General features: G+C 35.0%; 1 protein-coding gene across 8 annotated transcripts in view; it reads right to left on the bottom strand.

Annotated features, from left to right (window-relative positions):
* DLG1 (discs large MAGUK scaffold protein 1) overlaps positions 1–22403 on the bottom strand; it is a gene marked incomplete at its 5' end in the record, with an annotated part of 253529 nt that overhangs the window by 55097 nt on the left and 176029 nt on the right. For all 8 annotated transcript variants that reach the window (XM_080829395.1, XM_080829394.1, XM_080829396.1 and 5 more), the window contains 2 exons: positions 4525–4627; positions 19783–19939. In XM_080829395.1, the coding sequence (XP_080685521.1) occupies positions 4525–4627; positions 19783–19939 (260 nt within the window). The remainder of the gene's footprint in view (positions 1–4524; positions 4628–19782; positions 19940–22403) is intronic.

Raw genomic sequence — 22403 nt, 5'->3', positions numbered from 1 at the left:
ACATAAAGCTATAGCATCACTGCCTTATAAATAAACAACGTAAGCAATACAGCAAGGAGGACAGGTGTTTTCAAAGTACCCAAAACATGCTTTTAAATTTTAACTCTTCTATTTTTGGCCTTTTTTCTTTCTTTTTTTAACCTATGATGTCATTTCTTCTCTCTGCCCATCTGAATCCTATCCATTCTTTAGGCTGCCAATTAAGCTCCAATCCTACTCTATGGTATCTTTTCTCATGCCAGGCAACATGAGGTACTTTCTTTGAATTCCTAAGGCAAAGGCTGTCTTCTGTGCTCTATTGGTACTTACCATGTTTTTATTAGGCAACAGTACCATAGCTATGGTAAAAGAATACAGTAAACATCAACACTGCCAGACTAAGCACTCATTAAAATATTCCCAGTGAAAAGTATCTAGATTTTGAAGGTAACAGATTAGGGACTGAATCCTAGCTATTATTAGCTTTGTTATCTGAGTTTATTTCATCATCTGTATGTTTTTCGTAAGGCTCTAACGCAAGGTTTAAATAAATAGTAAACAGGCACCTAAATAAACATCTAATTATAAACTGTGTTAAATGTTATAAAGAAAAAATATCACAGTGCTATCAGAAATGGAATCATGAGAAAGAGCCAGCAATATAAAGAAGAGGGAAAAAGAACACTCTAAGAAGGTATAGAATGATCAGAGAATGAGGATAGTATATGATGCAATAAAAAGGTCTGAAAGAAGACCTGTACGGTTAGAGCTAAAGGAGCAAAGGACAAGATGGGATAGGGAGGGAGACAAACTGTAAGAGGCTCTTAATCTCCCGAAACAAACTGAGGGTTGCTTGAGGGGTGGGATAGGGATAGGGTGGCTGGGTTATGGACATTGGGGAGGGTATGTGCTATGCTGAGTGCTGTGAAATGTGTACGCCGATGATTCACAGACCTGTAACCCCCTGGGGCAAATAATACATTATATGTTAATTTAAAAAAAAAAGAAGCAAAGGAAAGGAGAAGGAGGTCATGCAGTGATCATGTGTATTGTGCTGTGCTCAATCACACAAGGCCTTTCTTCCAGGTCCTATTAAAGGGTTTAGATTTTATTCACAGGTTAATGAAAAATGTTTTAAATGAGAAATAACACAATGCAATCTCTGTATTTAAAAAGATCATTTTGCTTGATGAACACAGAATGAATTGGAGAAAATCAAGAACAAAATAAGACTTGTTAGAGGCTATTAGTATAGGTAAGAGAGGATGGTGGTTTTGGTTAGGGAAGTATCTGGTGACAGAGACTGAGAAAGGGGCTCTGCAGCTTTTGGCTTAAGAATCAATGGAGATATCATGTACTGAAATGGTAAAATAACTGTTTCAGGAATGCACAACTGCAAACACTATAGGGAAATACAGTTGGCAACATCAAATAAGATACATAATAAGTCTGGTGCTCACAAGATGTTTAGAAAAAAATATATCTGTAAGAGTAATCTACATAAGGGTCTAACCTGGAAACAGAAACTATTAAACAATAGCTACCTGAATAATCAAAGTAGAACGCAAATTCTCCTTGATAAAAAAATGGCTCCCTCAAGAGAACAGTTTAAATTTTGAATACAACTAAAGAAAAAGTATCAATCAGAAAGGTTCTAATGAAGTACAGAAATCTCAAAAAAGAACAAAAGAAAATAAAAACAGTACAGGCACAGAAAGAGACAATCTGAAAGGAAGATTCTTGGGCCCATTCAATAACTATTGTCGGAAAACAGTAGCCTACCCTTTCCAACCATCAGTGGCAAGTATATCTAGTGCTTATAGATGTAAATGAAGCTTAGTTAAAAGCTGCTAAATATAAAAAATGGTAAAGTTAACTATCCCTGTTCTGGTCTATGCTTACCAAGCATTAGAGTAGTTCTTCCTATCACCAATTTTTAACTCCTTATTAAATATAACCAGTATTTTTACTTGGGTTTCAGAAGATTCTTTCTTGGCAAACATTAACTAGAGTATGTCTGAATTTTGATGATTCTGAGTCAATTTCCTATCATGTTGTGTCTTTTCAAGAGAAAGATTCATTTCTTTTTAATTTAGTAAAGTCTGCTTCAATGTATAATTTCAAACATTTATTCTCTAAAAAATTTTTTTTAGAAAGTCTAATTGTATATATTGCATATACATACTTGCCTGTCTTTCATTGCTAATATTTTCTGTTTTAAAATTCTCATTTGTTTCATTTTATGTTTCCTCTTCTATCCTCTATGTCCTCTTTGATTTTTCTGCAGTATCTCTTTTGTCTTTGTGTTCAATTTAAGAAATTGCTTTTTCTTTCCTGGGTTCTCCTATCTCAAAATCAATCTCTTGGTTGTGAAGCCATTTTTTTCTGTACAGTTCTTACACTTCTATTTAGTGATCTTCTTTCAAAGAATTGAATGTATTAGTTGCCGAAAATATGAAGATCAAATTTTCATCTCATCTATGCCAATGTTTGTGTGTGTGCGGGTATGTGATTAACTTTTATCCGTTGCTAAGTTTTGCTGTTTGTTTCCACTTCTTCTTCTTATCTTTGTATGAATGCCAGAACAGTTACTTTTTAACTACTTATTACCAAATGAGTTGGATTTTGCTGGACAAGCTATTCCGCTGAATCAGAAAGTTAAGGGGTGCAGGAGGGATGGAAGCATACTATCTTCATGGCCTTTGAAACCAAAGGACTGTCACAGTATGTGATGCTATCAAGACAAATTCCTTCACCCAAATACAACCACTCTACTTCTTTAAACCAAACCACATCAAGGAGGGCTTCTGTTTTAGCATGTTCACTCCAATTCCTGTTTTTATACCTCAAAAAAAGAAGCTCCTCACCTTTAGAAAGAGTTATTTTCTGTCATATTCTAAGTTCTGCCACCACTGAGAATTCTCAACATTCCATGTTTTTAACTCTTCCCTCTCTCTGTGTGGCTTCTACCAGACCTCAAAGCTGCATTAGTAAGCCTTTGCCTATGTTTTGTTGTCCAGGTCTTACATCTGTCATCTTAGTTTTGCTTAATGTGAGGTGGAGTTCTGTTGGTAGAACAGAACTGTTGGTATGTTTTATTTTCCTTGTTGCTTTTGTGTGTTTTCTGGGAGAGGTCAGATGCCGACTTACCTTTACTCATACCTAAATAGTCTATATTCCTTCTGCGTGTATATAAATGAGAACCCTTCTATAATACTAAGAAGCCAGTATCTCAGTAAATATTGATAACTTGGCTTCCATACAGCACACCTATGGGGCGAGAATGTGTTGGCTAGAAGATAATAGTATGTGTGCCCCACTGGAGGTTTTGTTTCTCACTGAATTAACAAATTGGCATTCTGATTTCATATATTAATCTCTATTTGGTTAATGTAAATTTATTTGGAATTTATCCATTACATAAGCAGATTTACCTCTGTTCAGTTAATGGACCTAAAGTGCTGAGGTTTACAACTGTTCATATTATTGGGGGGCACCTGGGTGGTTCAGTTGGTTAAGCAACTGCCTTTGGCTCAAGTCATGATCCTGGAGTCCCAAGATCAAGTCCCACATCAGGCTCCCTGCTCGGCAGGGAGTCTGCTTCTCCCTCTGACCTTCTCCCCTCTCATGCTCTCTCTCTCAAATAAATAAACAAAGTCTTAAAAAAAAAACAACCAACTGTACATATTATGAAATAGCAAGGAAAGCCCTACATGCTACTTTGATTAGCTAAAAAAATTTATTAGGTTTTGTTGCAAAAATAACTTTGAATCTATGAAAAAAATAATAAATTTAACAGTTACTAAATTAGAAATTATTTCACTGACTCATTTAGCACATCATTCTTTACTTTTTCACCTTGTTGTTTATGAACACTAGCCAGTATGTTATGTATTCTTCTGGGTGTTTAAGTTTTTTAAATTCCACTGAGGTTTTATTGGAGAAGTGGTTATGTTGATGTACACCACCAGAGTTTTACATATGCTTAAATATGGCATGACCTTAAATTTTCCATTACCACCTTCGTCTCCTAGGAACTCAGTCAGGTCGTGTCCATGATACTTCACTATTTAGAAACACATTACATACCAAACTTGTTATTTTTTTCTCTTTATTTTAAACAACAATAAAGACTATTATGAATGTATCTTAAATCTTGATATTAACATACAATCTAATTCAAAAGTCAGAAAAAATTGGGATGACCTACCTTTCTTTGGCAGTGCTACTATCATTGTATATGGTTTTTTATACAATCCTTTGGGATCACTAACCAAATACAATGTATGTGTTTGGTTGGAGGATAGATTTTAAAAAATAAACACTTAAAAATTAATCCAAGTAACAGTGAAATACTCAAACAAATTCCTACATCCTACTGAACACATTTTGACCTGGATTGTGAAGTAGATTCAGACCAAACAAATACTAGATTAATAAAAGAGATCAAAACAAAAACATTAAGCTTGGAAAATTAAACATTACTAAGGAAGAATTCTAAAAACTGAAATAAACAATAAACACAGACAGCAAGAAATTTATTACCTTCAGGCCGATATTGTGCAACAATTGTGACAGCCTGGCCAGCATTTTTCAAAGCGGCTGCTGCTTGCTCATGGCTGGCAGTTCTAAGGTCAACACTGTTTACCTGTAAATCAAATTGAATCTTAAATTTGAAAGAAATTATTCACACTGATTAGAAGCCAAAATAGCCTGTTCTTTGAGTAGGCACAGAAAAAAATTACATGCAATAATTTTATCACTAAAACATCTTCTTGTTCCAATTTACTAAAGTATATCATACAGTAAAATAAAATATTACTTTTATTTACTTTTCATTACTATTAATGAAGCAGTTTTATTCACTAAGAATATTTTGCTTAATATCAAGTCAGCAAAACCAAAACATTTTCTTCCAGGTTTTCCAGGAGGTTGCCTACCAATCTCTTGGGAAACATATCTTAATTTGGTAACTTGAAATATCAACAAATATCATTTTGTACAGCTTATATCACTAGCAAATCAAGCAATGGGAGGGACATTAATTTTGTATGTAGCATCCTTTCAACTTTTGCCACACTTTCACTCCTATTACTCGTTTTAGTTCCAATTCTTTTCCCCAAACTAAGCTTCCCTTTTTAAAAAAATTAACATTTAATGTATTATTTGCCCCAGGGGTACAGGTCTGTGAATCATCAGGCTTACACATTTCACAGCACTCAGCATAGCACATGCCCTCTCAAATGTCCATAACTCAGCCACCCTATCCTACCCACACCCACCCCCAGCAACCCTCAGTTTGTTCTGGGAGATTAAGAGTCTCTTATGGTTTGTCTCCCTCCCGACCCCATCTTGTTTCATTTTTTCCCTCCCTACCCCCTCCGTCCCCTGTCCTGCCTCTCAAATTCCTCATATCAGAGAGATCATATGATAATTGTCTTTCTCTAATTGACTTATTTTGACTAACCTTTCATTCTTTTGGATTAATAGGAAGGCAAGAATTTAAAAGTACTAAAATAGCTCAGATTTCAAAGACTGACATTTAAACAGAGTAAATGTTATCAAGATGTGTTTTGAAAACAGGGCCCTTCCTTGGGTGAAATAATTATTGATGTGATCAATTCCACTTGAAAGTAAGCAACTTCTTTCCTTTTTTTTTTTTTTTTAAAGATTTTATTTATGGGGTGCCTGGGTGGCTCCATGGGCTAAAGCCCCGCATCATCGGGCTTTCTGCTCAGCAGGGAGTCTGCTTCCCCCTCTCTCTCTCTGCCTGCCTCTCTACCTACTTGTGATCTCTGTCAAATAAATAAATAAAATCTTTATTTATTTTCTTTTTACAGATTTTATTTATTTACTTGACAGAGATCACAAGTAGGGAGAGAGGCGGCAGAGAGAGAGGAAGGGAAGCAGGCTCCCCGCTGAGCAGAGAGTCGGATCCGGGGCTCCATCCCAGGACCCTGGGATCATGACCTGAGCCAAAGGCAGAGGCTTTAACCCACGGAGCCACCCAGGCGCCCCAATTCTTATTTCTTAAAGGCTGCCAATACCTAGTATATACTGCAAACACACTATTTAAGACACTGCACCTTTTCCAATTAGCAAAACTTAAATGGACATTCATGGGAGCATTATATTTGAATGGTAATAGCTTTAAATACTTAAGTTGTTTTTTCCCCCTAAAAATCAGCAGTGAATAGACTACAGTAATGCTTGAAACCTTGAACAAATATTTTTGGAAAGAACAACTGTCAAGCAATTTTTATATGAAAGTGTGTTTTGCCTCAAACCTGTGAAAGATCATATACCAATTTTGGAAAAAATGACTATGAGCCTAGAAATTCTTGGGATTTTAAATTTATATAAAAGAACATTTTAGCCATGTAAAGACCTGATACTGGATATTATTTATAAAGGATGTCATTATGCAGCTAAGTTACAACAAACACTTTAAAAGCCAAGATGCCCTTCAACAGACGAATGGATAAAGAAGATATGGTCCATATATACAATGAAGTATTATGCCTCCATCAGAAAGGATGAAAACCCAACTTTTGTTTCAACATGGATGGGATTAGAGGAGATTATGCTGAGTGAAATAAGTCAAGCAGAGTCAATTAGCATATGGTTTCACTTACTTGTGGAGCATAAGGAATAACATGGAGGACATTAGGGGAAGGAAAGCAAAAGTGAATTGGGGTAAATTGGAGGGGGAGATGAACCATGAGAGACTGTGGACTTTGAGAAACAAACTGAGGGTTTTGGAGGGGAGGGGAGTGGAGAGTTAGGTGAGCCTGGTAGTAGGTATTAAGAATTGGGGTAAATTGGAGGGGGAGATGAACCATGAGAGACTGTGGACTTTGAGAAACAAACTGAGGGTTTTGGAGGGGAGGGGAGTGGAGGGTTAGGTGAGCCTGGTGGTAGGTATTAAGAAGGGCATGTATTGCATGGAGCACTGGGTGTGGTGCATAAACAATGAATCTTGGAACACCAGAAAAAAAAAAGATTAAAATCAGTGCAGTGCACCTAACTAATGTACAGAATTTACTCAATTTCACCAATTGCTCCATTGATGTCATCTATAACAATTAAGCATTGTCAAAAAAAAACAACAACCCAAAACAAAACAAGTTTTTATTTATATTCCTGTTAGTTAACATACAGTGTAATGTTAGTTTCAGGTGTACAATTTAATGGTTCAATACTTCTATACAATACCTAGTACTCATCACAAGTGTCCTCCTTAATCCTCATCACCTATTTAACCCATCTTCCACCCACCTCCCTCTGGTAACCATCAGTTTGTTCTCAATAGTTAAGAGTGTTTTATGGTTTGCCTCTCTCTTTTTCCCTCTGATCATGTTTTGTTTCTTAAATTCCACATATTAGTGAATTCATATGGTATCTGTTTTTCTCTGACTGACTTACTATGCTTAGCATAATACTCTCTAGCTCTATGTTGTTGAAATGGCAAGAGTTCATTCTTTTTTATGGCTGAGTAATATTCCATTTGTGTGCGTGTAAATACACTCGCGCGCGCGCATGCACACACACACACACAACACACCACATCTTTATCCATTCATCAATCAATGGGCATTTGGGTTGTTTCCATATCTGGCTACTGTAGACAATGTTGTTATAAATATTGGGGTATATGTATCCCTTTGAATTAGTATTTTTGTATTCTTTAGGTAAATACCTAGTAGTTCTTGAATGAAAAATCAAGATAAAAAAACTTTAATCTAAAGAAATGTAACACAATGTAATGTGCTTTTATTGGAGATTATTTCTAGCTGAAGGCCATAAAAAAAAATCTCAACACAACGTATAAATAGTTCTAGTTTGAGCATAAAGTAAAACTAATTTCTAATTCTCTGAAAAACAAATCAGGAAAGAAATTCTTAATTTCACTTTCAGGTAATTAATTCAGTGTTGGTATACAGAAATACAGCTATTTCCTGTATAGTGATTTTCTGTCCTGCAAACTCGCTGAACTTATTAACTCTAATAGCTTTTTTGTTGTTGTTGCTGGATTTTCTAAGATTGTCTGTATGTAAGAGATCATGAATCTGCAAACAGAGTTTTCCTTCATTGTTTTAAATCTGGAAGCCTTTTATTTCTTTTTCTTGCTTAACTGCCCTGTTTAGAAACTCCAGTACGATGATGAATACAAGTGACAAGAGTAGACACCCTTGTCTTGTTTATGATCTTAGAGGGAAAGATGTAATGGTGCTGGTTTCGAGAAGTGCTTTTTCTGTGTCTATTGAGATGACTCTGTCATTTACATCCATACTCTATTAATATAGTGCTTACTTTGATTAGTTTTCTAATGCTGAACCAACCATTCATTTCTTGGATAAAGTCCACTTGGTTACAGTGTATAGTCCTTTTTTTATGCCAGTATATAATGTTTTTTTATCCTTCTGTCTCCAGTTTGCAATTTTTGAGGGGATTTTTACATCTATAAGGATGTAAGAAATATTGGTTTGTTGTTTTCTCCTTCTATTATGTCTTTCTCTGGTTTGATAAAAACAATACTGTCCTCCTAGAATAAATTGGGAAGTGCTCTTTATGCCTTTTCCTTTTTTGGGAAGTTTGTGAATGACCGGTGTTAATTCTTTAAATGTTTGGTAGACTGTACCAGTGGTCCTGGGCTCTTGCCTTTGTGAAATGTTTTATCAATTCAGTCTTTTTAATTGTTACAGGCCTATACAGATTTTCAATTTTTTTTTTTTAAGATTTTATTTATTTATTTGACAGACAGAGATCACAAGTAGGCAGAGAGGCAGGCAGAGAGAGAGGAGGGGAAGAAGGCTCCCTGCTAAGCAGACAGCCCGATGTGGGGCTCGATCCCAGGACCCTGGGATCATGACCTGAGCTGAAGGCAGAGACTTTAACCCACTGAGCCACCCAGATGCCCTTCAATTTCTTTTCTTTTCTTCTTTTTTTTTTTTTTTAAGATTTTATTTATTTACTTGACACAGAGAGAGAGAGAGATCACAAGTAGGCAGAGAGGCAGGCAGGGAGAGAGGGGGAAGCAGGTTCTCTGCTGAGCACAGAGCCCAATGTGGGGCTCGATCTCAGGACGCTGAGATCATGACCTGAGCCGAAGGCAGAGGCTTAACCCACCGAGCCACCCAGGCGCCCCCCTTCAATTTCTTTTTGAGTCAGTTTCAACAGTTTGTCTTTCTAGAAATTTGTCAACAATGATATAACATATACAATATATACTATATCATATGTAATCTATAGGACATATACATTATAAAATGTACTTTGTCTTTAGTAACAATTTTTATCTTAGTTTTCTTTGTATGATATTAATATAGTCACTCCAGGTGTTTCCTGATTACTGCCTGCATAGTATATCTTTTCTAACCTTTTAATCTTTGTTGAAAAATAAACGACTGTCTTTAAATCTAAAATGTGTCTGTCATACACAGCATATAGTTGGATCCTGGTTTTTATTAAAGATTTGACAGTGAGGGAGAGCACATGCATGCACATGCAGGGGGGCAGGGGTAGAAGCAGAGGAAGAGAATCTCAAGCAGACTCCTCAATAAGTGCAGAGCCTGACACAGGGTTAGATCTCACGACCCTTAGATTGTAACGTGAGCCAAAACCAAAAGTCAGACACTCAACTGACTGAGCCACCCAGGTGCCTCCCCTACCCACCATCCTGTTTTTTAAAATCTACCCTGTCAATATCTGTCTTTTAATTGGAAAGTTTAATTCATTTACATTTAATATAGTTATTGAAAAAGTAAGATTTGTGTCATCTATTTTGCTATTTGTTTTCTTCATGTCTGATATCTTTTGTTCCTTCATTATTACACTTCTACCTTCTTTTGTTAAACAGATAATTTCTACTGCACCATTTTAACACCCTTGTTTATTATCTATATTTTCAGTTATTTATCTTAGTGGTTCCTCTGGATTATAATTAACACAAGTTCTACTTTCTTAATTTCATTGCTGTATAAAACTCTGCTCCTATGTAACTCTGTGCCCTCTACCCGCCTTGTGATACTATTGTCACATAAATTACATTTTTATAAAATGTGCGCCCATTAGCACACATTTAAATTACTGCTTTATTCAGTTGTCTTTTCAATCAGACAGGAAAAAAGGAGTCACAAACAAAAAATAACTTATACTGTATTACATTTATCAATGTAGTTACCTTTAACAACACTCTTTATTTCTTCATATGGACTTAAGTTACTGTTTACTGTCCTTTTATTTTAGTCTGAAGGATTCCCTTTAGTATTTCTTACAGGACAGATCTACTACAGATGAACTTCCTCAGCTTCTGTTTACTTGGAAATGTCTTGATTTGTTGTTTCTGAAGGACAGTTTTGCTCCTGGATTAGAATCCTCAGAAAATAACTTTTTTTCTTCCAGAACTTTGAGTATGTCATCCTACTGTCTTCTGGCTTCCATGTTTTTTGATAAGATATCAGCTGTTAATCTTATTGAAGATCTCCTGTATGTAATGAATCATTTCTCTCTACTATCAAGATTCAATATTTGTCTCTTGACAGTCTGATTATGATATGTGCATGGTATGGATCTCAGGTTTATTCTACTTGGAGTTCATCACTAAGCCTCTCAGAAGTGTAGAATGATTTTCATCACATTTTGCAAGTTTTCAGTCATTATTTACTCAATCTTCCTAGCTCTCCTGTCATTCTGTGACTTCATTATATATATACTATATACATTATGTATATGCTATACACTTGATGATACCCCACAAGTCTTTAAGGCTCTTAATTTTTCTTCATTCTTTTTTTCCCCCTGTTCTTCATCTAGATAATCTCAAGAGATGTATCTTCAAGTTTGCTGGTTTTTTCCTTCTGCTAGCTCACAGCTATTGTTGAGTTTGTCTAGAGCACTTCTGCTTTTCAGTTACTGTATTTTTCAACTCCAGAATTTCTTTTTTTTTTTTTATAATAGAAACATCTTTATTGGTATTCTCTGCCTGCTGAGATAGTTTCTTTATTTTTCCTTTCATTATTTAGTTCTTTGAACATATTTAAAATATCTAATTTAATGTCTTGGTTTACTAAATCCAATATTCGACTTCCTTAGGGAAAGTTTCTATTGATTGTGCTCCCCCGCCTGTGTATGGGCCTTATTTTCTTGTTTTTCTGCATGTCTCATGATTTTGTTGTGGAAAATTAGACACCTGAAATAATATAATGTAGCAACTCCAGAAATTAGATCTGTCCTTCTGCCCAGGGCTTGTTATTGTTGCTGCTTATGATAGTTGTTTTCGGTGACTTTCCTGGTTTGGGTAAAATTTCAATGAAATTTGTATTTTTTGATGTGTTTGCCAATGAAGTCATTGCCTGGTTAGCTTGGTGGTCAGTTAATGACTGGAAAGAGATTTTGTTTTAATGGCTGGACTCTTTGCTGAAGGGCTCTGTGTGCATGTTCAAAACACTGCTAGGCAATTGATAACTCTGCCTTGTCACTTCCTGTCCACACAGAGCCTCATGGTCAGTCAGAGGTGAGAGTTTAGGACCTTTTCAGGTCTTTCCTGAGTATGCAGTGTCCAGAACATACATGTGTCTCCCTAGATTCCAAGGAATATGTCAGAGTTTTTCAAAGTCCTTAATGGAGAGCTCATTCCCCAGTTTATCCTTTTAAGGTTTTGATTAATGTATTTTTTGCTTCAACTATTATCCAATGTCTCAGGCAGCCATAATGTGCCTATAATTGTTTCAACAAGTACCCCAGGGAAAAAGGCTTTTGCATTGATGGAGCTCTGATTCAGGTCAAAACAGAGAGCCTTGCAAATGGGTTTTTGAAGAATGATCAGACAGGTCAAATTATGACAGTTCTCTGGGAAAGAGGTTCTGAAAGTTCTATTCCCATCTTCCTGTCTAGTGGCTGTGAGGTTACTGATTTCACTATAAATGTGGACTATTTCTCAAGGCTAATGTGATCCTGGAGAGCAGAGGATAGAACTTAAGACATTAAGCCAGTTAAAACTCCAAAAGCTCACTCTCATGAAGATTTAGGGGTTTTTTGTTTGTTTGTTTTTTTGAATAAACTTCCTGAATTGCTGAAAGCCTTTGGTTAAATTCTAGAGTTCTGAACAACTTCATCCTAACAATTCTGGCCACTTTTCTCACTTTCTTTATAGAGGAGAGAATTTTCATTGAAGTCTTTTGGGTCACTTGTGATTCTAAGAGTCTACGAGTCTAAATTTTTAGTAAATATAAATTGTATTCTATACCATACTTCTCATAAATAGAATAACGGGAATACTTAACTTATACCATACTGAAAACTACAGTGTTCTATATATGTAATGAATCTTGATTTCAAAAGCTTCTTTCTTCAACAAAATTAAATGTATCAGAAAGAATACTTTATAAAACCTAGGATTTATTTCCATGCTTTCCCAAATAACTTATTCATACTTTTCCCAGTGATATGGGTTATCATTAAGAACATCAATAAGAGGGATGGTCTTTAGAATAGTAGTTCACAAAGTTTGGTCCCCAGAGCAGCAACATCAGTATCTCATGAAAACTTGTTAGAAATATAGAATTTTAGATCCTACCCAAGTCATATTGAAATTGAATTGAAAACTTCAGGGAAGGGGGTCTAAGAATCTGTTTTTTGTCTGTCTGTTCTTGTTTTAATGATTTTATTTATTTATTTGACAGAGAGGGATAACAAGTAGGCAGAGAGGTAGGGCGGGGGGAGCAGGCTCCCAGCTGAGCAGAGAGCCTGATGGGGGGCTTGATCCCAGGACCATGAGATCATGACCTGAGCCGAAGGTCAGTGGTTTAAACCTCTGCGTCACCTAGGTGCTCCAAGAATCTGTTTTTTAATAAGGCCTTGAAGTGATCCCGATTCAAGATAAAGACAAAGACAAAGATAAAGATTCAAGATAAAGACTGAAGACAGCTAAATTTTGTTTAATGAGGTACTTAAATTAATTTATTCCTAACAGGCTTTTATTTTAGTTTTAAATATCTTTTTTCATGTTTTCCTTCTGGGGTTTTCCCTCCTGCTCTTAGGCTACTTCCCTAAAGAAGCTTAGTAAGCATTAAAATTTTAAGGCTACTGATGCATATAGCCTAATGTAAGGCCGTATGCAACTTACACTCACATTAGGGTGAGCAAGTGGCCTGGACTGTCTGGGATTTTCAGTTTTAAAATCAAGACGAAAGGCATTTCCAGACATAGAGTTTTCAGGGCTGAAACTGGGAAATTTCTGCGTGAACGAGTTTGTGTTGGTCAGTCTAACATACTCTAGCAGTATGTCAGTGACCCATATAAAGTTGTCCCACATGGACAATCTAAAAAAAAATCTATTTTTGCTTTGAATTTTTTGCACCTATCCCTAAGCCAACTGAAAATTTATTTTGACACAAAGTGTGAAGTGAGGCTCTAAGCTAATTTTATTCCCCTAAACAACTAGCTAATTTATCTAACATTTATTTTTAACAAATTCATTCCTTTCCACCAATTTGTCCTTAATATACTATAATTTATTTAAAAAATTTAAATTACAGTATAAAATTACAATGTAAAAATTTGAAGTTGAGTTAAATTTTCAACAACTGTACACACCCATGAAACCACAACTACTAACAAGATATATACCTTTTCCATCATCCAACTCACTGTACCTCTTTTAATCAGTATGATTACCGACAACCACTCTGACTTCTCTCAGTAGAAATTATTGTCTTCTACTCATGATTATCATGTAACTGGAATCTTACTGTATGTGTTTTTGTGGTTCTTTTACTCAACATGATGTTCTTTAGTGTTATCTATGTTGTGTTTCAGTAGTTTGTTACTTTTTATTGGTTAGTAGCATTATATTGTATAAATGTACTCCAACTTATTTAGCTATTTTGCTATTGATGGACACCTGAGTCATTTCCAGATCTCAATTATTATTAATAAGGCTGTTATGAACATTTCTGTTAACTCTTTCTGTAGACATGATTTCTTGGGTAAAGTCTGGGTGATAAGGTTAGTTGTATGTTTAATTTCTCAACAACTTCCCCCAAAATTCTTGTAGTGACTATACAATATGCCCAACAATAATGAATGAGAGCTACCAGTGTTCCACAGCCTCACCAATGTTTGTCATCTTTTTTTTTTTTAAGCCATTCACCTGGGTGGGATATGGAATACATGCTGGCCCTCCACAGTTAAAAATCCACATACAACTTTTGACTCTCCATAGCCTACTGCTGACTAAAAGTCTTACCAATTGTATATTATATACCTTATTCTTACAATAGAGAAAATATAAAGAAAATCATGGGGGGGGGCACCTGGCTCAGTCAGTTGGTTAAGTGTCTGACTCTTGATTTCACCCCTGCATCGCAACAGGCTCCCAGCTCAGTGGGAAGTCTGATTGTCTCCCTCTTCCTCTGCCCCTCGCCTCACTTGTGCACTCTCTCTCTCAAATAATAAATAAATAAATCTTAAAAGGAAAGTACATTTAGCATACTAGACTGTATTTATCAAAAAATCTGTATATAAGTGAATGCATGCAGTTCAACCCCGTGTTGTTCAAAGATCACCTCTATTTCCTTTTATTTAGGCATAATTTACCTTCAATAAATTAATCTTTTTAGTTTACAGTTAAAGAGTTTTGACAACTGCACATGTTGTGTAGACACTGTCACAATCAAGATACAGAAAAGTTACATCACTCCTATCCAAATTCCGACAAATGGCTTCATTCACTGTGGTTTTTTTTGCACTGCCGTGATGCCTCATGTTAAGTACCTTTTCATGTACTTACAAGCCATTCATATATCTTGTTTTGTGAAGTATCTGTTTAATTCTTCTGCTCATTTAAAAAACTGCATTCCTCATCTTTTTGTTAATTTGTGGGAGATGGTTATGTATTCTGGACACAAGTCTTTTGTCAGATATAGGCAGTAAGAATATTTTTTCCTACTGTTCCTTGCCAATTTGGTTTTTTAATGCACCCTTTTTATGGTTAGTATTTTATGTATCTTGTCCAAGAGACTGTTTGTCTACTGCAGGGTTGCAATGATATCCTCCTATGTTTTCTTCTAGGAGGATTATGGTTTGGGCTTTACATTTAGATTTAAAATCCATGTACAATTAACTTTTACATCTGGACTAAGATGGGGTTGAGTTCATATTTTTCTATATAATATTTAGTCATTTCAGCATCATTTATGTAAAAAGATTTTCTTTTTGGGGCATTTGGGTGGCTCAGTCAGGCATCCGACTCCTGATTTCGGCTCAGGTCATGACCTGGGGGTTGTGAGATTGAGCCCTGAGGCAGGCTCTGTGCTCAGCGGGGAATCTGCTTGACAATCTGTTTTCTCCTCCCTACCCTCTCCTCCCTAAGCTATGTAGGTTGCTCATGCTTTCTCTTTCTCTAAAATAAATAAATGTTTTAAAAAAAAAGACTTTCTTTTCACCACTGAACTGACTTAGCCCCATAGTCCTATTTAAGAAATCTTAATCTAATTCAACTTCACCAAGATTTTCTTGTATAGTTTTCTCCTAGAAATTTAGTTCTATCATCCACTTCAAATTAATTTTTGTAGATAATGAGTGATAAGGACACAAATTTCTTTTTTCTTTTGTCTACTTATTCCATTAATTATGGAAGAAGGTGTTTAAATCTCCAACCTGATTGTACATTTTTTCCATTTCTTTCCTTAGTTCTGGTAATTTTTGCTTCATGTATTTTGAAAGAATTATTAGGCACATGCACACTGAACACTGTTATGTGTTCACAATGAAATAATGTTTTCCATCATTATAAAAATCTGTCAATAATAATATTTGTTGAAGTCTATTTTGCCTCAAAGGAGTATGTCACACCATCTTTCATGTGTTGTTCGTATAGTTTATACTTTCTTCTACTCTATTACTTAGAACATGTGCATCTATTTAAAGAGAATTTCTAGTGAAGAGTATAGTATTTGGGTCTTGGTTTTTTGTTTTTTTTTTTAACCAAGCTGATAATTTCTGCATCTTAATTAAGAGTGTTAACTGCAATGTAGATACCGACAGAGTTGGATTTCAATCTCACATCTTCATATCGCTTTTTACTTACCCTTTTTTCCCCTCCTTTTCTGCCTTTGTTTGTAAGAAGCATGGATTTTTTTTTTTTATATTTCACTTTATTTCCTGTATTGAATTTTTTTTTTAAAGATTTTATTTATTTATTTGTCAGAGAGAGTGAGAGGAGCGAGAATGAGCACAAGCAGACAGAGCGGCAGGCAGAGGCAGAGGGAGAAGCAGGCTCCCTGCTGAGCAAGGAGCCAGATGTGGGACTCGATCCCAGGACGCTGGGATCATGACCTGAGGCAAAGGCAGCCACTTAACCAACTGAGCCACTCAGGCGTCCCTCCTGTATTGAATTTTTAAAACTATAGCTCTTGGGAGTATTTTTAGAGCTTCTTCCAGAAATAATGACATGTAAATATAAGATATCACACTACTTTCAAATAAATTTTTATCACTTCACAAGCTGTAAGAAACACTAGTATAATTCCATTTTTCCTGTCAATTTGTGCTCTAGTGCCTTGTATTTTACTTCTATGTCATAACCCCCTAGTATACATGCAATTATTTTTGTTTTAAATGGCTAGTAGTCTTATAAAATAGGTACAATTATTATTTTTTAAATTTCAAAACCTTTTATATTGATCCAGGTACACTTTCTATTGTTCTTAATTTCCTTCTGCAAATCTAGGGTTTCATCTGGTATAATTTCTCCTTAATCAGAACAATTTCTTCTAGTATTTCTTGCAGGTTTGCAAGGGACATATTCTCTAAGCTATTGTCCGTTTGAAAATGTCTTTATTTCAACTTCATTTCTCATAAATAATTTCACTGGATATAGGATTCTAAATTTATAGTTTTTTCCTTCAGCACTTTAAAGATATCCCTCAGTTGGCTTTGCCTTTTGATATTAATACTGAGAAGTCAGTTGTCATTTCTATTGTTCCTATGTAGATGTGTTGTTTCTAAGACTGATTTTAACAAATGCTCTTTAGTGTAGCTGTCTAATACTTTATGATGTATCTAGGTCCCGTTTGCTGAGCTTCATAGACCTGTAGGTTGGTATTCTTCATCAGTTTTAGAGACCCGTCATTATGTTTTCACAGACTGTCTCTTCTTCATTACTGATACTGTTTCATAGATCCTGGATGCTCTGGTCTGCTTTTTCTTCCCAAATTTCACACACTGCCCGTTATGTTTCAGTCTGGAAACTTTGTCTGTCCTATGCTCAAGTTCATAGATTCTTTCCTTTGTTGAGTCCAGTGTGCTATTAAGTCTTTTAAGTAAAATTTTCATTTGTGACAGTTTTTAAAAAAAAAAAAATCCTAGCCATTCCATGTGATCCTTTTTTTGTAGTATTGATATCGTTGTCTAAATTCTCCAATCTTCTCATCCGTATTTTCTACTTTTACCTCTATATTCTTTAGTATTTATCATCATTATCATCATCATGATTTTATCATACTTATTTTCAAGTCCCTGTTTGATAAATTCAACATTTGAGCCTTCTCTTGATTTAATTTTATTGACTGCTTTCTGTCCTGACAACTAGTTTTTTTTTTTTTTGCATGTTTTGTAATTTTTAATTGTAAAGTAGACAATTTCAGATAAACTAACTATAGAGGATGAAACAAATTCTATTTAATCCCAGAATAGGGAACAACCCTTGTATTGGGCCACAACAGTGGGGGAACTACAATCGCATTTTATTGCAGTTTTTAATTAAGTTCAGTTTCATGTGTTTTGAGAGCAGGATTAAGACCTTTTCCCCTGAGGGACATAAGATGGGGTACTAGCACTAGATCCTGGAGATTACCAGGATCACTTAAGTGTTTTATAGCTGAATTGCTGGCTTTTATAACTGCTTTATAAACCTGCTGCCAGCGTCTGAGTTGCTGGTAAGTTCTCTTTGTTCTTAAGATCTGGCCCAGGCTTGCTGTGTCTTTGGAGATATCATTCTGTCCACACAGTTTCAGAAGGCTTTTTCTGAACTCTCTTATCCGCCACGCGCGCCCCCCCCCCCCCCGCAACTCTTTTGTCTTTACACCTCAAGTACAGAGTTCCTAGGGCTGGTTTTCACAGATCTTCTGCCCAAGGTCCCCTATTTTTATGAGCAGGTACCTTGTATGATTCAGGAATCATTTTTTCTCAATTCTCTTCTGTTGGTTCCCAACCTTTGGTTTATTGCATCTGAGCACTCAGTGAAGACCAACGGGAAAGAGTTGGCAAGTGTAAGACTTGGTATGTGGCTTCCTAGAATTTTTATTAGTTTTTCTAGTCTAGTGATGCCATTACATGTTAGGTATTTGGCTGGTTTCCCTCATCCCCATCTATTCTTTCTTTTTCTCCCATCACTCTATTAAGTACTACTGAAAACAAACTCACAGTGCAAAATTTAGAATAAAACAATTTATCATAGGTCACATGTACTAGTTACCTGTAAGCTTCAAAAAACAGTACTTTTATAGCACTTCATATAAAATAGGTTTAAAAGAAAAATCTAAAAGAATATTAGGAACTGTAAATAACAAAGAATCCATAAAAACCACCAAGATAAACTGAAAAAAGAACCAGAAAGAATTTCTAGAAAGCAAAGGGTATTCTGAAATTAAAAAAATGGTTTTGGCTTAAAGAGCAGATGAAGAAAATCTATGAACTAGAAAACAGATGACTGAAGTTAAGTACAAGGAGAGAGAGTTGATAAATATGAAATGGGGGTTAAAAGATATGCAGAACAGAAAGATAATATCCTCTCATAGGAACTGAAGAAGGATAGAATCCACACAATGTGGGTAATGCAAAATTTGAAAAAATACTAGCTAAGATTCCAGGATTGATTAAAGACAGAACTCCTCTGATCTAGGAAGCACAATGAATCCCAAACAGAATAAATAAAATGCTAGCCATAAATACATTTTAGTTAAATTGTAGTACACCAAAGAGTAAGAGACTTTAAAAGTAGTCAGTTAAAAGTAGTGGAAAAAAAAAAAAAAGAAAACCAAACCAAATCACTTGCAAACAAGAAAAAGTGCAGTTCTCTTTTTGTAAATAGCAACAAAAGAACCCAGAGAGCATAAAACAGTATCTCCAAAGTACTGACAGACAATAGCTGTCAACCTAGCTCTTTAGACTAAATTATATTTACAAGTGAGGGTGAAATAAAGATAATTTGATGAGGCAAATATCAAGGACAAAAGAGCCATATTAATATCAGGCAACATAGCTTCTAGGGTAAAAACCATTATTATAAAGAGAATTATCACATAATGATAAAAAATTTCAACTCACCAGGAAGGAATAATGATTCTAAACTTAGATGCATCTAATAACATAGTTTCAAAGATGTAAAAATTAAAAACTGCTGCAAAGACAAACTGCTAAATCCACCATCACTTCAGACAGCCTAAAAAATATCTTTTAATAATAGATCAAACAGATTACAGTAAAAAGAAGATCTGTACTACATAAATAACAAGGTTAGTAAACATACAGAAAACCTTGCAGTCAACAAATAGAGAATACATAACTTTCTTCAAGCACATTTATAAAGAGTGACCCCTCTTATAGGTAAGTCAAATATCAGAAGAAAATCTATCCTATAGAATATGTTCTCAGACAACACTGCAATCCTACAATTAAGTTGCAAAATGGTAGGAAAATAACCAAAATATCTCCCATAACTTTAGGATGTAAAAAACAAAACTTCTAATAGTAGGTCATAGTTATAATAATAAAAATGTTATTTTGATTAACATATCCTACCGATATAATACGATCTCCTTTTCTGAGCTCTCCACTAAGATCAGCAGGTCCTCCAGCCAAAATAAAGGAAATAAATATTCCTTCTCCATCTTCACCTCCTACAATGTTGAAACCAAGGCCTGTTGAGCCACGATGAAGAACAACTTTTCTAGGTTCCCTAAAAAAATTAGAAAAATATTGAACACCTTAGAAACTTTATATAGAACTTCATATTTTATCAGCGAGAATTTTCTACTGATAACTCTTATATTATCAAATTATAAATAAAGCTAGATGAAAGTTAAGGTTTTCAAGACAAAAGTAGAGATTCTAAGTCTACAAAGTAGGCTTAGAAATTAAAGGAAAAATTCTTATTTTAAATAAAAGCTAAAAATGCATGTTAAAAATCAATGATTTTTGTTATAAAACAAATATGAAACTAAAACAAAAAGGAGAAAAAAGCTGTGGTAATTAAAAAAAAAATAATGACATAAAGAACCTACTCAAGAAATACACGCACTTAAGAAAAGCTGAGGTTGTACACATCTTATTACCTAGGAATCAGTCACTGCCCTTATTTCTTAGATATCGTAAAAGGCAGATAAACCTTTATCTTAGAAAAGGTAGGCTCTTTTTCCAGTCTCAAAAGGATGAATCATGACTAACCTAAGCCAGTCACAGCAATCTCATTCCTCTTTGTTAAGTTGAGGCTATGACCCTATTTTGACCTCTGAGAAATAAAGGTAAATTTTATTATTATTTCCCAAAGAAAGATAGACCCTAACAAAAACAAAGCACATTCTGTTCCCTTCCCCACCCAAAATAACCCCCACACAAAAAATGAACAATAAAATCCCATTACTGATTTAAACATATTATAACCATGAAGGTAAGACCAGAAGAATCCCAGAGACACCATGGACCTAAGGGTTGCTACACGAATGATGAACTGCCCATCTCTAAACTTTTTGTATAAAATAATTAAATAGTTTTACTTCTTAAGTCATACCCTTCCAACTCTCTCTGCTGTTCATCCATTCTAAGATAAGACTTTTCCCCACCCCCTACTTAAAATCTCTGAAATCAGAATACATCTTACCACTACTACTGTTTCATATTTGCTGCCAGTTATAAATGGTTGTGTGAATACCAAGTATACCTCTGGTAAAACCATGAAAATTTCAGCAGCAGATGAGATACAGAATATCATTTGAAATTAGAATGTTATCATATTTGGTAAATATTTTAAAATTTTAATTGGATTTTTCTAAAACAATTCAAAAAGCTACTGGTAACAAAAGGCTTAACAGAAGTAAATTTTATTTTTTTAAAGATTTTATTTATTTGACCGAGAGAGAGCAAGAGAGCATGCACAGAAGCAGGGCGAGCGGCAGGCAGAGGGAGAGGGAAAAGCGGACTTCCTGCTGAGCAGGGAGGCCAATGCGTGGGCTCAGACCCAGGACCACTGGATCATGACCTGAACTGAAGGCAGACACTTAACTGAATGAGCCATCCAGGAGCCGCCAGAAGTAAATATTTTTAAAAGATGAATTTTAGGAATCCTTCCATATAATGTGGAATTAATTTAAAGCATTTGCTCAACACCCAAACTGGCATTTTCCAGTCATACATAGGTTTTCATCATTATTCAGCTTTGCCAGTTCACTTATAGCGTAAACAAAATTATATTTTGTCAAAAACAGTAAAACCAAATAATAAATTGTTTAGAAAATATTAAACACATGCACACATATATAAAAGAAAAAAGGGAATAATAAATCCAAATTCAGGAAAACAGTTCACTTGGTGAGGCAGTGTAGGATCAGGGGACAAAATAGATTTCACTATATCGATGTTTTATTTCACTGTTAGATGATGGACTTATAGTATAGGGTTTCTATTACTTTAGAACATATATGGAGGAAGTGGGAGGGGGGATGGATTAAATGGGTGATGAGTATTAAGGACAGCACTTGTGATGAGCACTGGGTGTTGTAAGTAAGTGCTGAATCACTAAATTCTACACTCGAAACTAGTATTATACTGTATGTAAACTTAAAAAAGAATATATATATGTATGAAGCAAAAAGCTACACATATATATTAGTTTTATATAAATATAAATTTTACATAAATAATAATTTAAAATACTCTGCTAAAATCCAACAGTATTTCAGAGGAAAATAAATTCTGATTTTTCAAATAACACAGACACATGAAAAGATGTTCAACATCTTTAGTCTTTAGAGAAATGCATGAAAATCATGAGATATATCCCACCTACTACAATGGCTATGAAACAAAATAGAACAGAAAAAAACAAGTATTGGTGAGGATGTGGAGAAACTGAACCCTCATATATTGATGCCCGTGGGAATGTAATATGGTGTGGTTGCAATAGAAAACAAATGGTTCCTCATAAATGTAAACATACTGACTATGTGACTCAGTAATTCCACACTTTAGTATATATCCAAAGGAAGTGAAAACAAGGATGCAAGAAAGTGCAAGCCAATGTTTATCAGGTCATTATTCTCAATACCCAAAAGGTAGAAACAACCCAAGGTTCCATTAACAGATGAATGGATAAACAAAATGTAGTATATACACATAATGGAATATTAGTCAGCCATAAAGAATGA

This window comes from Martes martes (assembly GCF_963455335.1).
Source record: "Martes martes genome assembly, chromosome: 1".
Taxonomy (NCBI): domain Eukaryota; kingdom Metazoa; phylum Chordata; class Mammalia; order Carnivora; family Mustelidae; genus Martes; species Martes martes.
The sequence above is the reverse complement of the archived record's forward strand: the minus strand, read 5'-3'. Positions and strand labels throughout refer to the sequence as shown.